Source organism: Dendrobates tinctorius, unplaced genomic scaffold (genome assembly GCF_039654945.1).
Source record: "Dendrobates tinctorius isolate UK_male_01 unplaced genomic scaffold, ASM3965494v1 ptg000013l, whole genome shotgun sequence".
Lineage (NCBI taxonomy): Eukaryota > Metazoa > Chordata > Amphibia > Anura > Dendrobatidae > Dendrobates > Dendrobates tinctorius.
Genome location: NW_027361681.1, coordinates 4125859 through 4148702, shown reverse-complemented (window position 1 = coordinate 4148702; position 22844 = coordinate 4125859). Strand labels below are relative to the sequence as shown.

General features: G+C 44.6%; 1 protein-coding gene across 3 annotated transcripts in view; it reads right to left on the bottom strand.

Moving 5' to 3' along the window:
* The window catches only part of PNPLA7 (patatin like domain 7, lysophospholipase), a 339713-nt gene that overhangs the window by 249173 nt on the left and 67696 nt on the right, over window positions 1-22844 (bottom strand). For all 3 annotated transcript variants that reach the window (XM_073558322.1, XM_073558321.1, XM_073558323.1), the window contains 2 exons: window positions 15682-15713; window positions 14967-15041 (listed from right to left, as the gene is read on the bottom strand). In XM_073558322.1, coding sequence (XP_073414423.1) covers window positions 14967-15041; window positions 15682-15711 — 105 coding nt within the window. In that variant the 5' untranslated portion in view covers window positions 15712-15713. The remainder of the gene's footprint in view (window positions 1-14966; window positions 15042-15681; window positions 15714-22844) is intronic.

Below are 22844 nucleotides of genomic sequence, written 5' to 3'. Positions count from 1 at the left end.
TCGAGAGTATTGGCAGTGGGGAAAATAGATATGGGAGGCGATACTGGCTCCATGGTAGAACCAACGCGTCCACCGCGAATGCCTGCGGGTCCCTGGCCCGAGCGACATATGTGGGCACCTTGGCATTCACTCTGGGAGCCATCAGGTCCACATTCGGAGCTCCCCACAGTTGACAAATCTGTTGAAGAACTTCGGGATGTAGAGACCATTCTCCGGATGCAAGACCCTGCCGGCTGAGGAAGTCTGCTGCCCAATTTTCCACGCCCGGGATGTGGACAGCCGAAATCACTAAGTGGTTTGCTTCGGCCCACTGAAGAATGTGCTCCACCTCACGCATGGTTGTTCTGCTGTGGGTGCCCCTCTGACAAATTATGTAAACCACCGCCGTGGCGATGTCCGATGGAATCCGGACGGGGCGGCCTGCTAGAAAGTGATGAAACTTCTGCAGAGCCAGCCAAATTGCTCGTACTCCCAATAAGTTGATCGGGAGGCGTGCCTCCTGTGGCGACCACCGTTTCTGGGTTGTGTGGTGGCGAAACACCGCTCCCCAACCGAGGAGACTGACGTTGATTGTCATTATCAGCCCATGACATGGGGGGGAAAGGTTTCTAGGCCAGAGAAGAACTGGTTATCCACCATCCGAGCGACTGCCTGACTTGAGAGGACAGTTTGCACCGCCGATCGAGCGTGAAAGGATTCTTGTCCCAGGCTGACATGAGGCGTGCTGCAGGGGGTGAAGGATGGAACTGGACGAAAGTTATCGCTTCGATTGCTGCCACCATTTTCCCTAGGATCCTTATCGCGGATCGGATGGTATGAGGGACTGGTTGGCGTAGTGTCCGGACTCCCTGCCGGAGACTAGCGCCCTTTCCTGAGGGAGAATTATCAACCTTCAGCAAGCGTCGAAGATCATTCCTAGGAAGGAGATCCTCTGAGCTGGCACAAGGGATGATTTCTTTGCACTGACCAACCATCTAAGCGGCAAGAGTATCTAGCGTGATGTTGACACCTCCCTCACATGCCCGTATTGACGGGCCCTTGACCAAGAGGTCGTCCAGATAAGGCAAGATGACTATGCCTCGAGAATGTAGTGTGGCCCTGACAATTGCCATAACCTTTGTTAACATTCTGGGAGCCGTGGCTAGCCTGAAGGGTAGCGCTACGAACTGAAAATGCTGAACGCTGATGGCGAAGCGTAGCCGCCTCTGAGGAGGAGGAAAAAATAGGAATATGCAGAAATGCGTCCTGGCTGTCAATTGAGGCCAAGTATTCTTACTGCTCCATGACCGCTATGACTGAACGGAGACTCCATCCGGAAATGTCTGATCCTGATGAATTTGTTCAGAAGCTTCAGGTCCAAAAACAGGCCTGACAGACCCGTCCTTTTTGGGAACCACAAAAAGGTTGGAATGAAATCCCTGAGCTCTTCTGTGTTCCGGCACTGGAACAATGACTCCGTTGTGCAGGAGCGACTTGATGGCTCCCAATAGAGCCCTTACCTGGGTATCCACCCTGGGAAGCCGGGAAAGAAAAAACCATATTGGAGGGTATCTGACAAATTCTATTTTGTAACCTGAGGACACCAATTCTTTTACCCATGCGTCGTGAGCGATGTTGGCCCAGACGTGGTGAAAACAAATTAGGCGGCCGCCCACTTTGCTGGTGTCGTCTGGTAAAGACCTCGAGTCATTTGGCCGATGATCCTTAGGATCTGGGTCCCCTCGATCTGGCCTGTTGAGCACGCATTCTCCCCAATGGGTTGGCTCTATATGACCTGCCGCTCCCTATCCTGCTTGGGGCGGCCTGAAGTGGCGGAATTGGGCCCCGTAGTCCACCCGGAGTATTTTAACGCATGACCCCGAACCGGTCTCCTATTCGGGTCCCGGACCAGGCTCAGGCTGCTTAGCGGCTACCACCTGACCAATGCCGTCACGCCCGGCCTAGAATGGCCGGTGGCACTGCGAAAGGCCCGAAAACGTGCCTGAACCGGGTGACGAAAAAACGATTTAACCTTCTGTTGAGGGAGAAACCCGCTCTTTCCTCCTGTCGAGGCGGAGATAAATTGATACAAAAATTGGCGGCCGCACTGATAAGGCAGGGAAGTCAAGGACTTCTTGGAAGTAGAATCGGCCCGCCATGTCCTCAACCACAGGGCTCTTCAGATAGAAATTGCATTAGCGGCAGCAAGTGCTGAACAATTGGCCGCATCCAAAGACGCATTCAATACATAATCTCCGGCTATCGTCATCTGACATGTGACCTCCGAGATCTCTGCAGGTAGATCCTGCTCCTGCGCGACCTTGTTTAACGTTTCTGACTATGATATCATAGCCTTGGCTACCCAAGTTGCTGCGAACGAGGGAGCAAGTGCAGACCCTGGCGCCTCATATACTGAATGAGCTAGGCTCTCAATAAGGCAGTCCGTGGGATCTTTAATCGAGGAAACCCTAGGGACAGATAACAGGGTCTTAGTGGCCAGGCGTGAAACCGGAGGATCCACTATCGGGGATTCCATCCATTGTTTACGGAGGTCCGGAGCAAACGGATAACGTTTCGAGTGCCCTTTAACCCGAGGAAAATGCAATTTTGGACGTTCTCTGTGCCGCTGCACTATGTCCTCAAACTCAGGGTGAGAGGAAAAAAATTCTGTGCAGCCGCTTCACCCGTTTACATGCCACTTTACGCCCCGTAGCCGCTGCGGTATCATCCTCAATCCCCAGGGTCTGATTGATGGCTTTTATGAGGCTGTCCACTGTTTCACATGACCCTGGAGTGTCAAGGTCCATGGGCTCATCCGAGTTGCAATCTGAGGCCTGCTCGCTATCAACCACTGGTGACGGGGAGCGAGAAGCAGATCTTACGGATGCCGAAGGCACCGGATGGACTGGGCGACACAGTGTGGATTCGTTTCCCCCGGGTCTGCCTGGAGTGAGGGTGGCCCCTGCAGGCCGGAGGCTCCTGTGAGGTGGAGGTTCCCTCTAAAGGCGGCGAGACACTGTCCCTGCCCCTATCTGGGGCTTGAAGGGATTCTATTGCTCTCGTAAGCGACGCCATGTACTGTGACAGTGATCGGGCCCACTCCCGGGGATTAGACACATTGGTCGCTGTCGCAGGGGAGGGCTCCTGGGCGCGTTTGGATTCGCAGGCTTCGCATAAATGCTTGCTCTGCGCCCGCGGAAACGCAGCCCGACAAGAGATGCATGCCGCGTAAAAGAATGTGTGCGTCTTTGCTTTTGTTCGGACATGCTGTATCTGTCCGCTGCTGGGGATATGGGGAAGAGGTAGCCCCTCGTTTTTCTCTATAGCGTGGCCTCTCGGGCAGCACTTAACCCCAGTCCTGCGCCCCTCCGACTTGGATGCTTCCTTTAAATCGAGCGCCGACATCTGTGGCGCGCACCAGCCAATAAAATCGTTTTAGGGGTGGTACTCCCACTTTGCGGCCTAGCCCGTGCTCCGAAGCCTCGATTTTTACCGCCGCCGAGTGCGGGGCGGGCTGCCGGAAGTGACACGCGGCCCCGAGGGCGGAACTTCCGGCCGCGGCCTAGCTCCGGCCTCCGGTCGGGTAGGGGGGCACGGTACCAAAAGTGGCGCTACTGACCGGCGCAGCGCTCCTGTCCTGACGGATCCAGCCCTTCTCTTGTATGGCTAGTGGACACCGCGAGGCGTGCTGAGGCTGTGGGCTCCAGCCCGAAATCTTCGCAGGAGCCCTCCCCGACCCTCTCCTCACCGATGATCAGCCTGAGCGCAGGTATGTGAGGGGGTCTTTGATAAAAAATAGGACGGTGCAGGCACCCTAGCTCCATCTAACCCCTTCAGGGGGTGAGGAGAGGGACCGTCCGCCACCTTGCAGCACCGCCGTCTAGCGTTGGTGGAGCAGTGGGGGCCGCACAGACTAGTCTTGTGCCTCTGTGCAAGCCCATGGTTTCAATACCTAGGGGTGGACAGGGCTAAGTCTGGCATAATGTCCCACGTCGCGGAAAAGGATACGTGGAGGGATACTTGCACGTACTCGCCCGTTGATGGTTTGGGGAAATCGGATCCTTTCAATAGGATGCGTTGCCCCTGTCTTATCTTCATAAAATAAAAAACAAAGAAAAAAAATAGATGTCTGGGGAAAAGTCCCAGAGATGTCCCTCGGTGCGGGAAAGGATACGCGGAGACGATACTCAACGCGTGCTCGCCCGTTGATGGTTTGGGGAGATCGGACCCTTTCAATAGGATCCGTCGCCCCTGTCTCATCTTCATAGTAAACTAGAAAAAAATTAGTCTGGAGAGATCCAGACTGTGTGTGCCTCCATAGGACACTAAGCAAAAAACTGATTTCCGCCCGCAATAGGGGCGAGGGTGTATACTGCGGAGGAGGAGTTAACCTCTTTTTTTCCACTTAGTGTCAGCCTCCTAGCGGCAGAAGCATACACACACACACAGTATCTGTGTCCCCCAATGAGACGAAGGAGAAAAAATGTTTCAGGCTATGTGCACACGTGTGGAATTGCCACGGCAATTCCGCAACTCCCTGCAGCGGGGGGGGGGAAACGCTGAAAATTTGCATGCGGAATTCCCGCGAAAAACTGATATTTTGCAAGCGTAATTAGATTGCAGAATACTAGCGTTTTCCAAGCGATCTGATTGACAGGTTGGTCACACTCGTCAAGCATAGTGCTTGACAAGTGTGACCACTTTTTCCTATTGATGCTGCCTATGCAGCATCAATAGTAAAAGACAGGATGTTAAAAATAATAAAAAAAATAAAAAATGTTATTCTCACCTTCCGACGGCCCTCCCGGCATCTTCCAGTCACACTAATGCTATGCACTAAGGACCTGCGATGACGTCACGCTCGCGAGAGCGCGACATCATCGCGATCATTCGCGAAAGCATTACTGGGACCGGAAGATGCCGGGAGCTTGGTGAGAGGCGGGAAGGACTCCGGTGGCCGTCGGAAGGTGAGAAAAACAATATTTTTTATTTTTATTCTATTTTTTTACAGGATAATGGAACCCAGGGTCTGGAGGACAGTCTCCTCTCCTCCAGACCCTGGGTACCATCCGCACATGAAGCACTCACTTCACGTATGGTCGGCATAGCCACATGCGAAAAATGAGCGTTTCAATGAAATACTATGGGTGCGGAATCTCTGCAATTCCGCAAAAAGAATGAGCATGCTGCGGATGTTTCCACTATGCGATTCCACAGAGGAAAAATCCGCAGCATTAGCACAGCATTGCGGAATCCCATAGGATTGCATGGAATGCGTTTTTTTTTTTTTCGTTTTCGCAGCGATTCTTTGCGTAAAAAAACGCTGCGAAAACGCAAAAAAAAAAAGCTACATGTGAACACAGCCTTACTGCACCCGAATATGTTACATTGCCACTGCTAATATAGACAAACGTTCAGCTATGAGTTTTTGATTTTTTTTAGTTTTCTTGTGGTGTAGTCCACATAATGAAAATTTTGCACATAATGCAATACACCATGTGGTGTGAATCGCAATTCCAGCAATTATAATAATCGGTTTACCTGTAATACTCCTAGTAGTAAGATTTAGTTTCTAGATATTACATTGATAGGTAGTTTGGCAACTGGTAGGTTATCTACATCTTTGTTTAGAAAAGATGATGCTAGTAATACAATTTTGCAATCAACAAAGTTGTCGTACACAGCACATAAATGTGATTCCTTATTGAGAATTTCTCTGATGACTCCGCTTTCCTGCAAGAGGGTGCAGCCATCAGTGGTAGGTTACATACCAAAGGATACAATAAATCACAAGTCAAAAAAGCATTTAAATTAAATGACAAAATTTAAATCTATGGATAAGATGTTAAATAAAAACAAGGCAAAAAACAAAACGGAAAAAAAACAATTCTGATTCCTCCTTAACCCTCTTCCAATCGTTCATTCCTCAGTTCACGAAGATCAAAAACATTATCCTAAAATATTTACCTGTAGGCAATCAGGATGATATCATTCAATACTACATCAGTGGGGTTGTAGATGCGTTGCTAGAAGAGGGCGTTCTCTTGGTAATATCATTTCTCCAAGCATGGTATGTAAGTCTAGCTCTCTCCCGAGCTGGCTTAATGCTAAAGCATTTTTCAAATGTAAGGACACCAGATGTAAGGTTTTCAAATTCCCTCAGAACAAAAAAAATACTCCTTTTTCCAAAAGGTGCAGAATGCAAGATTGATGACTATCAATTTTGATTCACACCATGTGGTGTATTGCATTGCGTGCATAATTTGCAACCTGCATTATGTGGGCTATACCACAAAAAATTTAACAAAAACGCATAGCTGAACATAAGGCCTCTTTCACACTTCCGTTTTTGACAATCAGTCAAAATCCGCCAGGTTTTGAAAAAAACGGATCCGCAAAAAAAAATCCGTTTTTTTCCCCATTGAGTTGCATTACTGGCGGATCTTGACTGACGGTCATCCGTTGGATCCGCCAAATTTTTTTCATCCGCCGGCATGCCTGAAAGGACCCTGCAACGTTTTTTTTGTGGTTGGATCCGCATTTTCCAGTGCGCATGCCCGGAGAAAGTAAGTCAGGGAGAAAATTAACCCTGAAATCCTTTCTGGCGGAGGACAAAAAAATTCTCTCTCTCTCTCTAGGCTGCGATTCCTTTAACATTCTTCATTTGACAGATCCATCAAAAAAACGGACGGGTGGCATCTATTGTCATCAGTACTAAAACGGATCCGCTATCCGTCCTTTTGGCGGATTTTAACTGACACAAAAAACTGAAGTGTGAAAGAGGCCTTAGTCTAATATTAGCGGTAGCAAATATTAGCAGTCTTGGATGTTGATCTCCATGAGGTCACTCATCCTCATTTTCATAGTCTTTTACTAGGCATTGCTCCTACTAGCCAGTTTCCTACTCCACACTGATGAGGGGCAATACCCCGAAACAGCTGTCTGTGGATGGATACCATGTTTTGGCATAGGTGGTTTCCTTCATTGGAGACTGCCCTTCCCGTGGTTGTTCCTTCCCGGTGAAAGACCTGGCTAGTCATTGCTTGCATTGAGAAACATGTGATGGTGTCTCCGCGGCTGATTGATTTACATGTTTTTGCATATTTCCCATAAGGGATGGGGGCATTGCTCTAGAATCACTGCGTTGAGAAACATGTGATGGTGTCTCCGCAGTGTTGGATGTTGATCTCCATGAGGTCACTCATCCTCATTTTCATAGTCTCACTATATCTGAAACTGAACCTGTCAAAGACTGAACTCCTGGTGTTTCCTCCCGCTACTAATGTACCTATACCCAACATTGCCATTTCCGTGTGTGGTTCCACTATTACTCCCCAGCAACAGGCCCGCTGTCTTGGGGTCATACTTGATTCCGAGCTTTCCTTTGCCCCCCACATTCGATCACTGGCTCGCTCTTGTCATCTGCACCTCAAAAACATTTCTAGAATTCGACCTTTTCTTACTTTTGACTCTGCAAAAACTCTGACTGTTTCTCTTATTCATTCTCGTCTCGACTATTGTAACTCTCTTCTTTTTTTGAATCAGATCTTTTTTATTAAACATTCAGGAATCAATACAGAAAGAATATGACATCTTATATAGCTAGTAAAATTTACATTGAGAGCAAATATTATTTAAAGGGTAAAACTCTTCCTGTGTAAGAATAAATAAAAAGAAGAAATCTCAAAACACAGATATTTGCATAAAATTGAGCCTATAAACAACATGGCTCCACAAATAAACAAAAATCAAAATTATACATCAGTGCCTCATTTCAGCGGGAAAACCATCCCCGCCAGCCGCGCCACTCCGCATCATATTTCGCCCCCCCCGCCCCCCACGGATATCAGGTCCAATCCACCCCAGCTCCCTCCCACCGCGCCACTCAAAATCTACTTCGCCACAAAGGGCACTAGACTTTATTTTCACCCCCCAAGCATCCCCTCATCGCAAGCACAACAGCAACTGGTCCAACATCGCATCCCGTACCAGTGCGCCCGAGGGGAGACCCGGTGACTCCATCCATGGCTGCCAAATTTTGTAAAACTTTCTTAATGCATTTCTTTTTAAATAAGCCCCCCTTTCCAATCTGATGACATTATTTAGTTTATTTTTAAGCTCTGACAATGTTGGTGGCATAGGATCCAACCAATGATATGCAAGTATCTTTCTTGCCTGATACAGGATGCGTGCTATTCCCAGGGCCACTGCAGAGTCCGGGTCAACCCCCTCCTCCCACAAATTCAACAAACATAGACGAGGTGACGGTCGTATTGTGATGTGGTATACTTGGGCTATGAGTCCCAGGGTCTGCCTCCAGAAATCCCCAATGTGCCCGCACTCCCACATAACATGCATCAAGTGGGCATCATCCTGCCCACACCTAACACATTGTGTATTGGGCCTAAGTCCCATTTTAAATAATAAGCTGGGTGTTTTATATACCCTGTGAATGAGATATATTTGCGAAAGCCGCTGGCACTCAGAAACCGCCATTTTAGGGACCTGTTCTAGAATATCGGACCACTGGTCCTCCGTCAGGGGGCCAACGTCCCGTTCCCACTTATTCTTAGCAGCAGTCAGTGGATATGTCTCCAGATGGGCAGGTAATAATCTTTTATATAATTCAGAGATAAGTCCCCTAGAAGACTCAGATGTAAGTAGCATATGTAGTGTTTGATTATGTGTCACTATCACCGGATTTGTCCTTCTCTGTTTTTCCAATGCATGTCTTAGCTGTAAGTACTGATAAAAGAAGACGTGCGGGAGGTGAAATTCTGTTCTCAATTGTTCAAAACTCTTAAGAGTATTATTTTGCAAAATTTGTGACACCAGATAAATCCCTTTATCTTCCCATCTTCCGAACCCCACCAGCTTTTTGATCTCTTGCAAATCCGGATTTCGCCACAATGGCCACAATTCCGTAGGCCCATTTATCTTCAAAAGAGACTTACCCCTATCCCACACCTTGAAAATCATAGCCAACGTGGGGTATCGTGCCCCATTTATCTGCCGTCTTCCCACCTCCAACCGGCACCCTGGATATTTCCATACCGATCCTTCCCTCACAATATCACCACCATTGTCACACGCCCCGTCTCTACCCCAACCCTTAAGATGTTGCATCTGGGAGGCTATAAAGTATATGAATGGGTTTGGCACCGCCAATCCTCCCTCCTCCTTCCCTCGCTGCAGTATCTCCAAGCGAATCCTAGCCTGTTTTTTCTTCCAAATTAATTCCCGGAATAATGTATTTATTTTTGCAAAAAAGTCCCTACAGATCCACACCGGAGAATTATGTATCAAATATAATAATTGTGGCATCATTACCATTTTGATTAAGTTAGATCTACCAATATTCGACAACGGCAGGCGACACCAAGTATGTACTTTTGCTCTAAATCGCTGCAACAGGGGCTCCAGATTCAGAGCCCGAAAATCCTTCGGGGCAGGACTAACAATTATACCCAGATACTTAAACCTCCGAACTACAGGGACCGGTATCTGCAAATCTGAGAAATCCGCCGGGAGAGGGTCTATCGGCATTAAAGCTGATTTGGACCAATTAATCCGAAGACCAGACCTCAGCCCAAATTCTCGAATGACCTCCATTGCCGGCAAAATCGAGGAATGTACCTTATCTAAATATAGAAGTAAATCATCCGCGTACAATGATATCCTCAACTCCACAGTTCCACATCTGAATCCCATTATTTCTCTGGACTTCCGAATTGCAACTGCCAATGGCTCCACCGCAGTAGCAAATAGCAAGGGCGAGAGCGGGCACCCCTGTCTAGTACCTCTCCCAAGAGGAAAAGACTCAGAGACCCTGCCATTAGCCCCAACCTTCGCCACCGGCGAGCCATACAACAGCCTCACCCAATTTATAAATCTGTGTCCAAAGCCCATTTTCCGAAGTACCGCCCACAAAAAACCCCACTCCAAACTATCGAACGCCTTAGCGGCGTCTAAGGACAAAATTGCTCTTCCCCCCAACTCCCCAGAACTATGTTGAATCCCCAAGTATAGTTTCCTAAGGTTCATAGATGTGGCTCTGCCTGGGATAAATCCCGTCTGATCCTTCTGTATAACAGATGAGATAACTCGGGACATCCTATTGGCGAGTACCTTGGCCAATAATTTAACATCTGTTGATAATAGGGAAATCGGGCGATATGAATCCGGAACCTCTGGATCCTTTCCGGGCTTTAATATTAAAACTATCAAAGCTTCCCTCATAGATGGCGGGAGGACCCTCTGCCTTTCAGCCTCTTCAAATACCTTAAGTAGCTTAGGTAGCAGTAAGGGTGCATAGGTTTTGTAAAACTCGCCAGGCAGGCCATCCATTCCTGGAGCCTTTTCATTTTGCATCTGACCAAGCGCCTCCTCCAACTCCTCCAACAGGATGTCCCGATCCAATGAATCCCTATCGCTATCAGCCAATGCAGGGAGAGAGAGAGCATCCAGGTACCGCTCAATCTCAGTCTCCGTGAGACTGCAATCTGATGTGTATAGTCGCATATAATACCTCCTTATCTCACTCACTATGTCCGCACTGTCTGTCACAGGACCACCCGAGTCCGTTTTTAGCCTATTGATATATGAAGATCCGTCCTGTGCTCTAATGACCGTGGCCAATAAATGTCCTACTCCCTCCCCCTCTATAAAATATTTTTGTTTGAGGAAATAACGTTTATTTGCTGCCGCCGACATGAGGTTTTCCCTGAGCGACCCCTGTGCCTTCTCCAAAGCTTTTTTAGTTTCCTCTGTCGGGTTGAGTATCACCGCAGCCTCCGCAACAGACACCTCCTGGATCAGACTCTGGGTGTAGCGTCTATTTTGGCTTTTCCGTGTGCATATTTCTCTAATATATAAGCCCCTGACATAGGCTTTCATGGAATCCCAGACTATGTGTGATGATGCAGAGTACTCATTAAGTTGAAAATATTCTAGAATGGCATCATGCAAAGATCCCCCTATAAGCTGGATCCAGAAGGGATTAAGCTTCCAGATAGGTCTAGATAGGGTGAGGGGGTGTCCCCATGAAAGTGTGACATGTAGCGGCGAGTGATCAGATACACTTCTAGGCAGGTAGGCCACCCCTCGTACATATGGGGTCATGAGTGTATTCCCAATGGCCAGGTCTATCCGTGACATAGCGTGGTGGGAGCTAGAGTAGCAGGAAAACTGTCTGGCTGTGGGATTTTGGACACGCCAAAGATCTACCATACCCAGCTCCACTAACGTTCTAGCAAATGAGGTTGAGGCTGCATCCTCTGATATGTTTCCCGAATGCAACTTATCCAAATAGGGATGCAAATATGTATTAAAATCTCCTATTAGAAGAGTCGGCGCAGGGGGAAAGGAACCCAAAATAGACAAGATTCTTTTTACTGGTTCGACTGAATAGGGCGGGGGGATGTATATGGCAACCAAAATAAATTGTATACCGTATAACGTGCAAAGCAAACATACAAATCTGCCCCCAGGGTCAACCACTGATTTAGTACATGAGAAGGGGATGGACCTGTGCACCAGCACACTGACACCCCGCGCATGGGTCGAGTACGTGGAATGATATTCATGTGAAACCCATCCCTTTCTTAGCCAATGAATATTATCTTTCACCATGTGGGTCTCAGACATACACAGGATAGCCGGGAGAAATTTCTGCATATTAGTAAATATAGCACATCTCTTATTTGCATCCCCGAGCCCCCTAACATTCCACGCTACAATATTAAGTGATATCGCCATAAGAGCAGACTAAAAAATGAGAAATCGGAACATACTCCACTCCCGAGGGAGAGAGGCAATCTCCACCATCCCTCAGTACAATGAATTGGGCGACACGGCTGACGCACATCACATCCCACAGAACAATTAGGGAATACAACAACAAACGAAAAAAACAAAGGAGGGAGAGGGAGCACTGCACACCAGTGCACAGCGCCCCTACCCCCAAACACAAGTGTAACTTGCACATTTCTCTCAAATAGAGAGAATCAGGGCTAGAAAACTCGCCCAGAGTCCATGCAGGGAGAAGGGTCCACAGCTTGTCACTGTAACGAGTGTCCACAGCAATCCGGTCAGCTCCCGCCCTGAATCCGAAATGGAATGAACAGTAGTAATTATACCAGCATAGCGTCCTAGACAAAAAGGAGTAACAACACCTGGTGGCGAAAAAAGGGAGAACTTCAAGTATTCTTCCTCCTCATGGACCTCTCATTAATATCCAGCCAGGACAGCGCCATTCCCGCCGTATCAAAAAAGTGCGTTTCTCCATTCACATCAATCCGCAGTCTAGCAGGGTACATCATGGAATATGTCACCTGTAAGTCACGTAGGCGTTTTTTAATCTCAATAAATTGCGCCCTTTTACGCTGCACCTCCAGGGAAAAATCAGGGAAAATGGAGACTTTCCTCCCATTAATAGCAAGTTCCTTAATGTCTCTGGATCTGCGCAGGATAGCATCTCTATCTTTAAAGTGTAGGAGCTTAAGCAAGATGGGACGCGGGGGTGCTCCCGGCGGGGGGGCACGCGTAGGGACCCTGTGTGCTCTCTCAATAGTAAAGAATGGGGACAAAACATCTTTACCAAAGGTGTCCATTAGCCATTTTTCAAAAAAGCCAAGTGAGTCAGTCCCCTCCGTCCTCTCCGGAACCCCCACCAGTCGCAGATTACTTCTACGGGAGCGGTTCTCTAAATCATCCACCTTGTTCAGCAGTATTGTAATATTTTGCGTGGCTTTTCCCAGCTCCCGTGTTATTGGTGGCAATTTATCCTCCGTCGCACCAACACGCTCCTCCAGTTCCCCCACCCTGGCAGTCACCCCTCGCAGCTCTTGTTTAATACAGGCCATGTCCTTGGTGACAATCTCCATTTGATTACTTAGAGTGGCCAGTGTGGTATTGCAGGAGTTAATTGCTGCTAGGATTTCTCCCAGTGTGGGCTCAGCAGTCACAGACTCCGGCTGCTCCCCATCCCCCACTCCTTCCTCCTCCAGCACAGGCCCCTGTGTCTGCACATGTTGGGCTGAAGGGGGGCCCAGTTTACTCACTGTTCCCTCCCTGGAGAGATGATCCTCCAGCTCCATGCTGCATCCAGCGTCTGCCTCAGTCTGTGCACTGGGCGATCGAGCAGCAGCAGGAGGCACCCTTGCATATCGTTCCAGCCTGCCAGCAGCTCCCATCGCTCCACTACCAGCCGACTTGTTGTTTGCTGGTGCCATCCTGGATGTAGCAGAGGCGCGCCCCGGCGTCTCCTTATCTTTTTTACTGCTGCGGTTCGACATGGCCCAAGGATCCTCCGCCGTCTAAACGCCCAGGGAGATATTGCAGCCCTCCAGGTCAGTGGGACTCGTCAGCAGTGCCGGTAATCAGGATTTATTGTCGGATCCGGGCAGGAGCTCTCTCACTCCACGTCCTCCCTACATGAGGTCCAGGCCACGCCCCTCCGTAACTCTCTTCTAATCGGTCTCCCTCTTACCAAATTCTCCCCTCTCCAATCTGTCTTGAATGCTGCAGCCAGGATCATATTCCTCACCAATCGTTACACCGATGCCTCTACCTTGTGCCAGTCATTACACTGGCTACCCATCCACTCCAGAATTCAGTATAAACTTATTACCCTCACCCACAAAGCCCTCCATAGCTCAGCACCACCTTACATCTCTTCCCTTGTTTCAGTATACCACCCTACCCGCGCCCTCCGTTCTGCTGATGACCTGAGGTTAGCATCCTCAATAGTCAGAACCTCCCACTCCCGTCTCCAAGATTTTACATGTGCCGCGCCAATTCTTTGGAATGCACTTCCCAGGTCAATACGATTAGTCCCCAATCCCCACAATTTTAAGCGTGCCCTGAAAACGCATTTATTCAGACTGGCCTATCGCCTCAACATATTAACCTAATCTATCCCTGTGTGGCACAGCCAAAAGCTTTACCATAACCAGATTTCCCGCATCATGTTCCCACATGCTTTATGCATCCATTAGCCCTCTGTGTTTGTACTGTCACACACTTAACATTATGGCTGGTCCATACAATCAGGGCAACTGTTACCACCCACCTTTCGTGTCTACCTCTTTCCTCATAGACTGTAAGCTTGCAAGCAGGGCCCTCTTTCCTCTTGGTATTTGTTATAATCTACTGTATGTGATTATTGTTATTCTGTAATGTCTATTGTCTGTACAAATCCCCTCTGAAATGTAAAGTGCTGAGGAATATGTTGGCGCTATAAAAAAAAAATTGTATTATTATTGTATCTGGCATAATTATGGAGCACCATATGGAGGCATAATCTATGGAGCATCTTATGGGGCAGTATATGAGGCATAATCTATGGAATATTTTATGGGGCCATAACCTTTGTGGCAGCATATGGGACATATTCTATGGAGCATCTTATGGGGGCATTATTAACCTTTGTGCAGCATTATATGGGGTGTATTTTGTGTGGGGCCATCATGAACTGTATGGAGCATTATATGGGGCTCCTGATTCAATATGGATATTCAAAAACATTTAACCTACTGATGTCGCAATTAATTTTACTTTTATTGTTATCTATTTTTATTTTTGAAATGTACTAGTAGCTGCTGCATTTTCCATCCTAGGCTTATACGCAAGTCAATAAGTTTTCCCAGTATTTTTGTGGCAAATTTAGGGGGGTCGGCTTATACACGAGTATATATGGTAGTTGTTCTACAGGTCAGTTTGTCATCATTGACGCAACTTGTTCTTTAACACTTAAAACCAAAGTCCAATGATTTTTTGCATATCCTATGTTTTAAGGGCATTTGCCACACCAAAAACTTGTCATATTCTTATCTTGTAGAGCAGATCCCTCAATAAATATTTTTCCTTTATCGATTGGATGGATGTGCTGCATTCCTCTTCTATTGCAAATTTGAAAAAAAAAAAAAAGAAGCTATTATGAAAAAGTGCAAAAGATAATTCAATAAAAACTGTTACTTCAGCCTTACCATGGTGGTCTGGAGGCGCTCTTCCACAAACTGGAGAACTCTGCTGGGAAGGTCTATGCCCATAGCAAAGGCTGGCTGAAAAGGCAAAATATAAGCACACAATTACACAAACATAAAATAAAAAAATCCTATGAAATGATATAAAACACATCAAGGGAATGACCTCAGACATAAATGTGTTTTCCTCGGTCAACATAGCCAAAATCCTGCCAAGTACTCCTCCGGAGGGGCAAACCATGTTTCCAACGAATACCATGTCTACTATTCGTGCCAGGAGCCCCATGGGCGACTCATCATTTCATCAGTGGCCAAAATCAGGCAGAAGAGCTGAAATGGCACAGGATGATAGACGTACGCTGCTTCTACCCGTGACTCTGGCACAATATGCAGTTTTCCAATAGCCGAGCATGCATCAGACAGCTGCTGGAAACCACCGCTATTGGGTGGAAGGTCAGCAGATCGGTTTTCAGAGTTGTGACACTATGAACAATTGCTGCTGCAATGAAAATGACTCGAGCCTCGGGGCACTGGGAAAAAGCAAGGTCAAAATCACAGCACAATCATCAAACACAAATCTAGTAGTGCTGGGCAGAGGGCATTATCACTGCTGTCATAATTCGGATCCTTACTGCAAGGGCATCCAGAATAGTGTATTATTATACAACTTTGTTTATACATATAGCACTCAACCACACGGTATATATGTATACGATACCTCCATGCAAGTGCTGTTCTCATCAGCCATATCTGAAAATAACAGAAATGCAATGGATTAAAATAGAAAAATATTATAATTTGGAAAAAAAAAAAAATCTGTATGCAATTTATCAATGTATTTTATTTCTAATGGCATCTGACAGTTGATGCATGCTAGCCCGAATCACAGACAGCATGGATCAGACACCGGCTGTATTGTATCAGCCAGGTAGGTTTTTCTCTGTAACAGTCCAAGAGGCAAGTCCCTGTCAGCTTTTCCCCACTGCTCCACGAGTGACAGGCCTCTCCTTAAATGTGTAGACCTGCCAGCCTGAGGGAGGGGGTGGGGAGAAGCTGACAGGGACCAATATCTTCTACTGGACACCCGTGCGGCGTGGTCCCACTTCTGGGGCCGGCATGTAAATGGTTATTCCCATCATCATAAATAGGTATTGTCGGATAGAGCTTGTAAAAGCAAGCAATTATTCAATTTACTTCTTATTAACATTTTTAGTCGTTCTTGATATATTAACACTTGTTTGTGGCTCGTTGCCTTGGCAGGCAGCAGAACATATGCAGAGCTTGTCTTTTCGATTGAAAAGGGCTTAAAGCTCACCAGGATCACTGGAGCAAGTGGTTACCTTTTCATCCCAGCTACCTTCAGCACAGAGCTTACGAGCAAGACATCAGTGGTGGCCGGTGTCCAAGGCAACAAGTTGAAAATAAAAAAATGTGTTAATAGGCTTTCACATTTTAAAATGCAGTAAATTTCAAAAGTACTATCTGACAATGTCCAACTATGAAGATGGGACTAATCCGTTAACCCTTTAAATGGCAGCAGAGTTTCAGAGTGAAACATACATGGATGAAATGATAGCCGGTGTGTGATAGATGCTGCAAGTGGTTTGGGCAGCATGTATTAGTCGTCCCTGACAGATAAAAAAAAAATAACACTATGGAAAAAAAAAAAAAAAAGGTATAGAAATAAAATGCTCACTTTTTAATTTTCAAACATTTACCTGCAAAATAACGGCAGGAATATAAGTAATGATCGGCGCCAACAATAAAATGTAAAGGATGGAATCTCCAGCGCTGGACTTCAGTTAAAAATACATCATTTATTGTAAATTCTTAAAATCGAACAGAAAAAGTGTGGATAAGGACATACAGGCAGATGGGGTCTCTGGTGGTCTCCAACCAACGCGTTTCGACCTAGAGGGTCTTACTCATGGTTCACACTAGACCAATACTGACGACTACAAATAGTACAAAAACTAGTAAATCACAGGTGTTGGACAAAAGAATTAATGAAAATAGGGAGTATCCCTACCAGTTAACTCTTGCAAACACTCAGCCTAATGTGGAGCTGAAACAAAAACTAGTCGGAAAAACAGGAAAAAAAAAAAAAAAACCTAATAAAAAGATATCATAAGAATATAATAACAATCACAAAAATTATCAGAATAACCAGAATTGAATAGGACTAAGTAGAATGTAAATATACAGAAGAAAATATCAATCTAATTGCAATATTAAATCAAGTCGTTTGTTCAGACCTAATGGTACTCTTGTATTTAATTTAAAAATCCAAAAGGATTCACGATTTAATAATTTTCTCCTGAAATCACCTCCCCTAGTAGATCTATAGACTTTCTCTATTGCTATAATTTTGAGACTATCAGTTTTACCTCCATGAACAGTTTTACAATGATAAGAAACTGCTGAAATATTATAATTGCTACTAGTAGCTTCTGACAAGTGTTTCCTAATTCTCTTTTTAAGAGGTCCTATTGTGCAGCCTACATATTGTAGGTTACAAAAAACGCATTCAATAACATATATTACTCCTTCTGAATTACAATTTATGTGAGACTGAATAGGGTATGATATGCCAGTAACACTAGAAGTAAATCTGCTGGTTTTAACCACATAGTTGCAGACTTTACAGGGATGATGTCCACATTTGGAAAAGCCTTTATATGACAACCAAGTATTATTTTTAGTTCTCCTATTACTGATAAAAAGACTGGGGGATAAGATATCGCTCAAAGCAGGAGCTTTCCTGGCTATGTATCGTATCTGGGTATTGTCCAGAATTTGACCAAGTTTATTATCATTGTGTAAAATAGGTAAGTATTTTTTGACAATGTCCGTTATCTTATTGAATTGTGGACTGTACATGGTAGAACTAACTAACTATAGGACGGTCATAATTATTACAGGGGGCCCGTGTGCGATTCTTTTTCTTGCTAGCAGTAACTCCAGTGTGTACAAGGCTCAAAGGAGATTCATTCAGCAGGGTGTGTCTATCGATCCTGCTGACAATATTATCAGCTTTCCTTAGCATCCAATTAGCATATCCTCTGTCCTTAAGTCTAGAAAGGGTTTTGTTTGATTCTTTAGCAAATATTATAGGTGAACTACAATTTCTTTTTAACCTAATTAATTCTCCCACTGGAATGTTTTTAACCACGTGCTTGGGGTGACAAGAATAAGCTTGTAAAATTGAATTTGTATCTGTGGGTTTTCTGAAAGGAAAAACGCAGACCTTTTGGCTGTCAGAATTCACAGACAAAGTCACATCCAGATAACTGATAGAAAAATCCGACACTGTAAATGTAAATGAAAGATTAAAATCATTCATATTAATATAGCTAATGAAATCACTAATCCCTGAGATGTCTCCCTTCCAAATCAAAATCAGGTCATCTATAAAGCGGCCATATAGTTGTATATTTTGTGAAAAGGGATTATTGTTACATAAGATATATTTCTCTTCCCAAACAGCTACTGTAATATTAGCTAAAGCTGGGGAACATTTACCCCCCATACTTACTCCTTGTTTTTGTAAGAAAAAAATTCCATCAAATGAAAAATAATTATGTGAGAGAAGAAAGGAAACTGCATCCACAATGAAGGATTGAATTCAATCCTTCATTGTGGATGCAGTTTCCTTTCTTCTCTCACATAATTATTTTTCATTTGATGGAATTTTTTTCTTACAAAAACAAGGAGTAAGTATGGGGGGTAAATGTTCCCCAGCTTTAGCTAATATTACAGTAGCTGTTTGGGAAGAGAAATATATCTTATGTAACAATAATCCCTTTTCACAAAATATACAACTATATGGCCGCTTTATAGATGACCTGATTTTGATTTGGAAGGGAGACATCTCAGGGATTAGTGATTTCATTAGCTATATTAATATGAATGATTTTAATCTTTCATTTACATTTACAGTGTCGGATTTTTCTATCAGTTATCTGGATGTGACTTTGTCTGTGAATTCTGACAGCCAAAAGGTCTGCGTTTTTCCTTTCAGAAAACCCACAGATACAAATTCAATTTTACAAGCTTATTCTTGTCACCCCAAGCACGTGGTTAAAAACATTCCAGTGGGAGAATTAATTAGGTTAAAAAGAAATTGTAGTTCACCTATAATATTTGCTAAAGAATCAAACAAAACCCTTTCTAGACTTAAGGACAGAGGATATGCTAATTGGATGCTAAGGAAAGCTGATAATATTGTCAGCAGGATCGATAGACACACCCTGCTGAATGAATCTCCTTTGAGCCTTGTACACACTGGAGTTACTGCTAGCAAGAAAAAGAATCGCACACGGGCCCCCTGTAATAATTATGACCGTCCTATAGTTAGTTTTTCTACCATGTACAGTCCACAATTCAATAAGATAACGGACATTGTCAAAAAATACTTACCTATTTTACACAATGATAATAAACTTGGTCAAATTCTGGACAATACCCAGATACGATACATAGCCAGGAAAGCTCCTGCTTTGAGCGATATCTTATCCCCCAGTCTTTTTATCAGTAATAGGAGAACTAAAAATAATACTTGGTTGTCATATAAAGGCTTTTCCAAATGTGGACATCATCCCTGTAAAGTCTGCAACTATGTGGTTAAAACCAGCAGATTTACTTCTAGTGTTACTGGCATATCATACCCTATTCAGTCTCACATAAATTGTAATTCAGAAGGAGTAATATATGTTATTGAATGCGTTTTTTGTAACCTACAATATGTAGGCTGCACAATAGGACCTCTTAAAAAGAGAATTAGGAAACACTTGTCAGAAGCTACTAGTAGCAATTATAATATTTCAGCAGTTTCTTATCATTGTAAAACTGTTCATGGAGGTAAAACTGATAGTCTCAAAATTATAGCAATAGAGAAAGTCTATAGATCTACTAGGGGAGGTGATTTCAGGAGAAAATTATTAAATCGTGAATCCTTTTGGATTTTTAAATTAAATACAAGAGTACCATTAGGTCTGAACAAACGACTTGATTTAATATTGCAATTAGATTGATATTTTCTTCTGTATATTTACATTCTACTTAGTCCTATTCAATTCTGGTTATTCTGATAATTTTTGTGATTGTTATTATATTCTTATGATATCTTTTTATTAGGTTTTTGTTTTTTTTTTTTTTTTTTTTTCCTGTTTTTCCGACTAGTTTTTGTTTCAGCTCCACATTAGGCTGAGTGTTTGCAAGAGTTAACTGGTAGGGATACTCCCTATTTTCATTAATTCTTTTGTCCAACACCTGTGATTTACTAGTTTTTGTACTATTTGTAGTCGTCAGTATTGGTCTAGTGTGAACCATGAGTAAGACCCTCTAGGTCGAAACGCGTTGGTTGGAGACCACCAGAGACCCCATCTGCCTGTATGTCCTTATCCACACTTTTTCTGTTCGATTTTAAGAATTTACAATAAATGATGTATTTTTAACTGAAGTCCAGCGCTGGAGATTCCATCCTTTATTTTGCTTCAGTCAACACCCCTGATCAAGGTGACTCCGTGCGCAGGAGGATTATGGATCGCAACCGAGACTGGTGAGCTGACCTCCCTTCATTTTCCCTATCCTTCTATAATTAACAATAAAATGTGTAACCTCGCAATGCATACTTAGGAGAAATGTAAATTATATTGACAAGAGAGCTCAAAAAGGATTCCACTAGTGAGCAACAAAATGGAAAAGTAAAAAGAAGCTCTGTGCAGGCAAGAACAAAAGGCTGGAAAAAAGATACAAAATAAGGAACTTTGCACCCTAAAAACATATTCCACAACAACCTGTCACAATGCAGGCTGCAAAACAGGGTAATCAGACAGTTATTGGGCACCAAAAGAGGAAAAAGTCCATGTACGGCAAATGTGTCCATGGTCTTGATGGTGTCTGGGCACTGAGTACATTTTCTGACAGATACGGTAAGTGTCTGCAATGCTCGGCAGACTGCTGTATCCCTTCGGCTTTACTTTTACAGAAGTCAGACAATAGACTTGCAATAAAAAGCACTCCTCCTCCAGTCAAAGATTTTATTCTCTTAGTATACTGCAATCATCATATTATATGGCACTATGTACTTACAATTGCCCATTTTGCCTTTCTACCCAGCTCATTCTACTCTTTTCTCTGCTCTATGTAGAAACATGAAGTCTCTTGTCCCTGCAATTATCATCCCCCCCTCTTCAACTCCTGACCCAGCTGCTCCGCTCCTCTCCCTGCCAGGGACTTTTGCAGTGACTTAAGACTCATAGAGGGAAAATAGACCTTCTGTTTCTACATAGAGTTTAGAAGGACTCAGCTAGTTGGTTTAACCCCTTTCTGACATAAGACGTACTATCCCGTCCACGGTACCCGGGCCCGTATGACCGGAGACGGAAGAGTACGTCAGCGCGATCAGCGGCACACCGGGGGGCAGCACTGCTGATCGCGGCCGGGTGTCAGCTGATTATCACAGCTGACACCCAGCACTGTGTGTCAGCGGTAGTCACGGACCGCTCCTGGCACATTAACCCCGGTACACTGCGATCAAACGCGATGTGCTGCGCTGCTCCGAGGGTCTCCTTCCCTGCTGAGAGCAGGCGCTGAGAAAGCCTGCAGCAGCCCCTGTCAGATCGCTGATCTGACACAGCGCTGGGCAAAGTGTCTGACACTAGCCAACACATGACACATGAGCCGCAAAATACAGAACAGGATCCATGGAAGCATTCCAGAGTTATTATCTCATAAAGGCACAGTGGTCAGAATTGTAAAAATTGGCCCGGGAATTAACATGCAAACCATCCTTGTGGGTAAAGGGGTTACATCACGTTATGTCATAGATCTAATGGAAAAAGAAGAAATAATTGGGTAGAAAGGCAAAATGAGCAATTCTAAATGAGTTCTGCCATATAATATAGGATAATAATTTTGATGTGAGTGCTTAACCCCTTCACCCCCAAGGGTGGTATGCACGTTCATGACCAGGCCAATTTTTACAATTCTGACCACTGTCCCTTTACGAGGTAATAACTCTGGAATGCTTAACCCCTTCACCCCCAAGGGTGGTTTGCACGTTCATGACAGAGCCAATTTTTACAATTCTGACCACTGTCCCTTTATGAGGTTATAACTCTGGAACGCTTCAACGGATCTAGGCGATTCTGAGACTGTTTTCTCGTGACATATTGTACTTCACTTTAGTGGTAAAAATTTTTCGCTATAACTTGCGTTTATTTATGAAAAAAACAGAAATATGGCGAAAATTTTGAAAATTTTGCAATTTTCAAACTTTGAATTTGTATGCCCTTAAAACAGAGAAATATGTGACACAAAATAGTTACTAAATAACATTTCCCACATGTCTACTTTACATCAGCACAATTTGGGAAACATTTTTTTTTGTTAGGAAGTTATAAGGGTTAAAATTTGACCAGCGATTTCTAATTTTTACAACAAAACTTACAAAACCATTTTTTTTAGGGACCACCTCACATTTGAAGTCACTTTGAGGGGTCTATATGGCAGAAAATACCCAAAAAGTGACACCATTCTAAAAACTGCACCCCTGAAGCTACTCAAAACTACATTCAAGAAGATTATTAACCCTTCAGGTGCTTCAAAGGAGCAGAAGCAACGTGGAAGGAAAAAATGAACATTTAACTTTTTAGTCACAAAAATAATATTTTAGCAACAATTTTTTTATTTTCCCAAGTGTAACAGGAGAAATTGGACCCCCAAAAGTTGTTGTCAAATTTGTCCTGAGTACGCCGATACCCAATATGTGGGGGGGAACCACTGTTTGGGCACATGGCAGGGCTCACAAGGGAAGGAGCCCCGTTTGACTTTTTCAACCTAAAATTGGCTGGAATTGAGATCGGACGCCATGTCGCG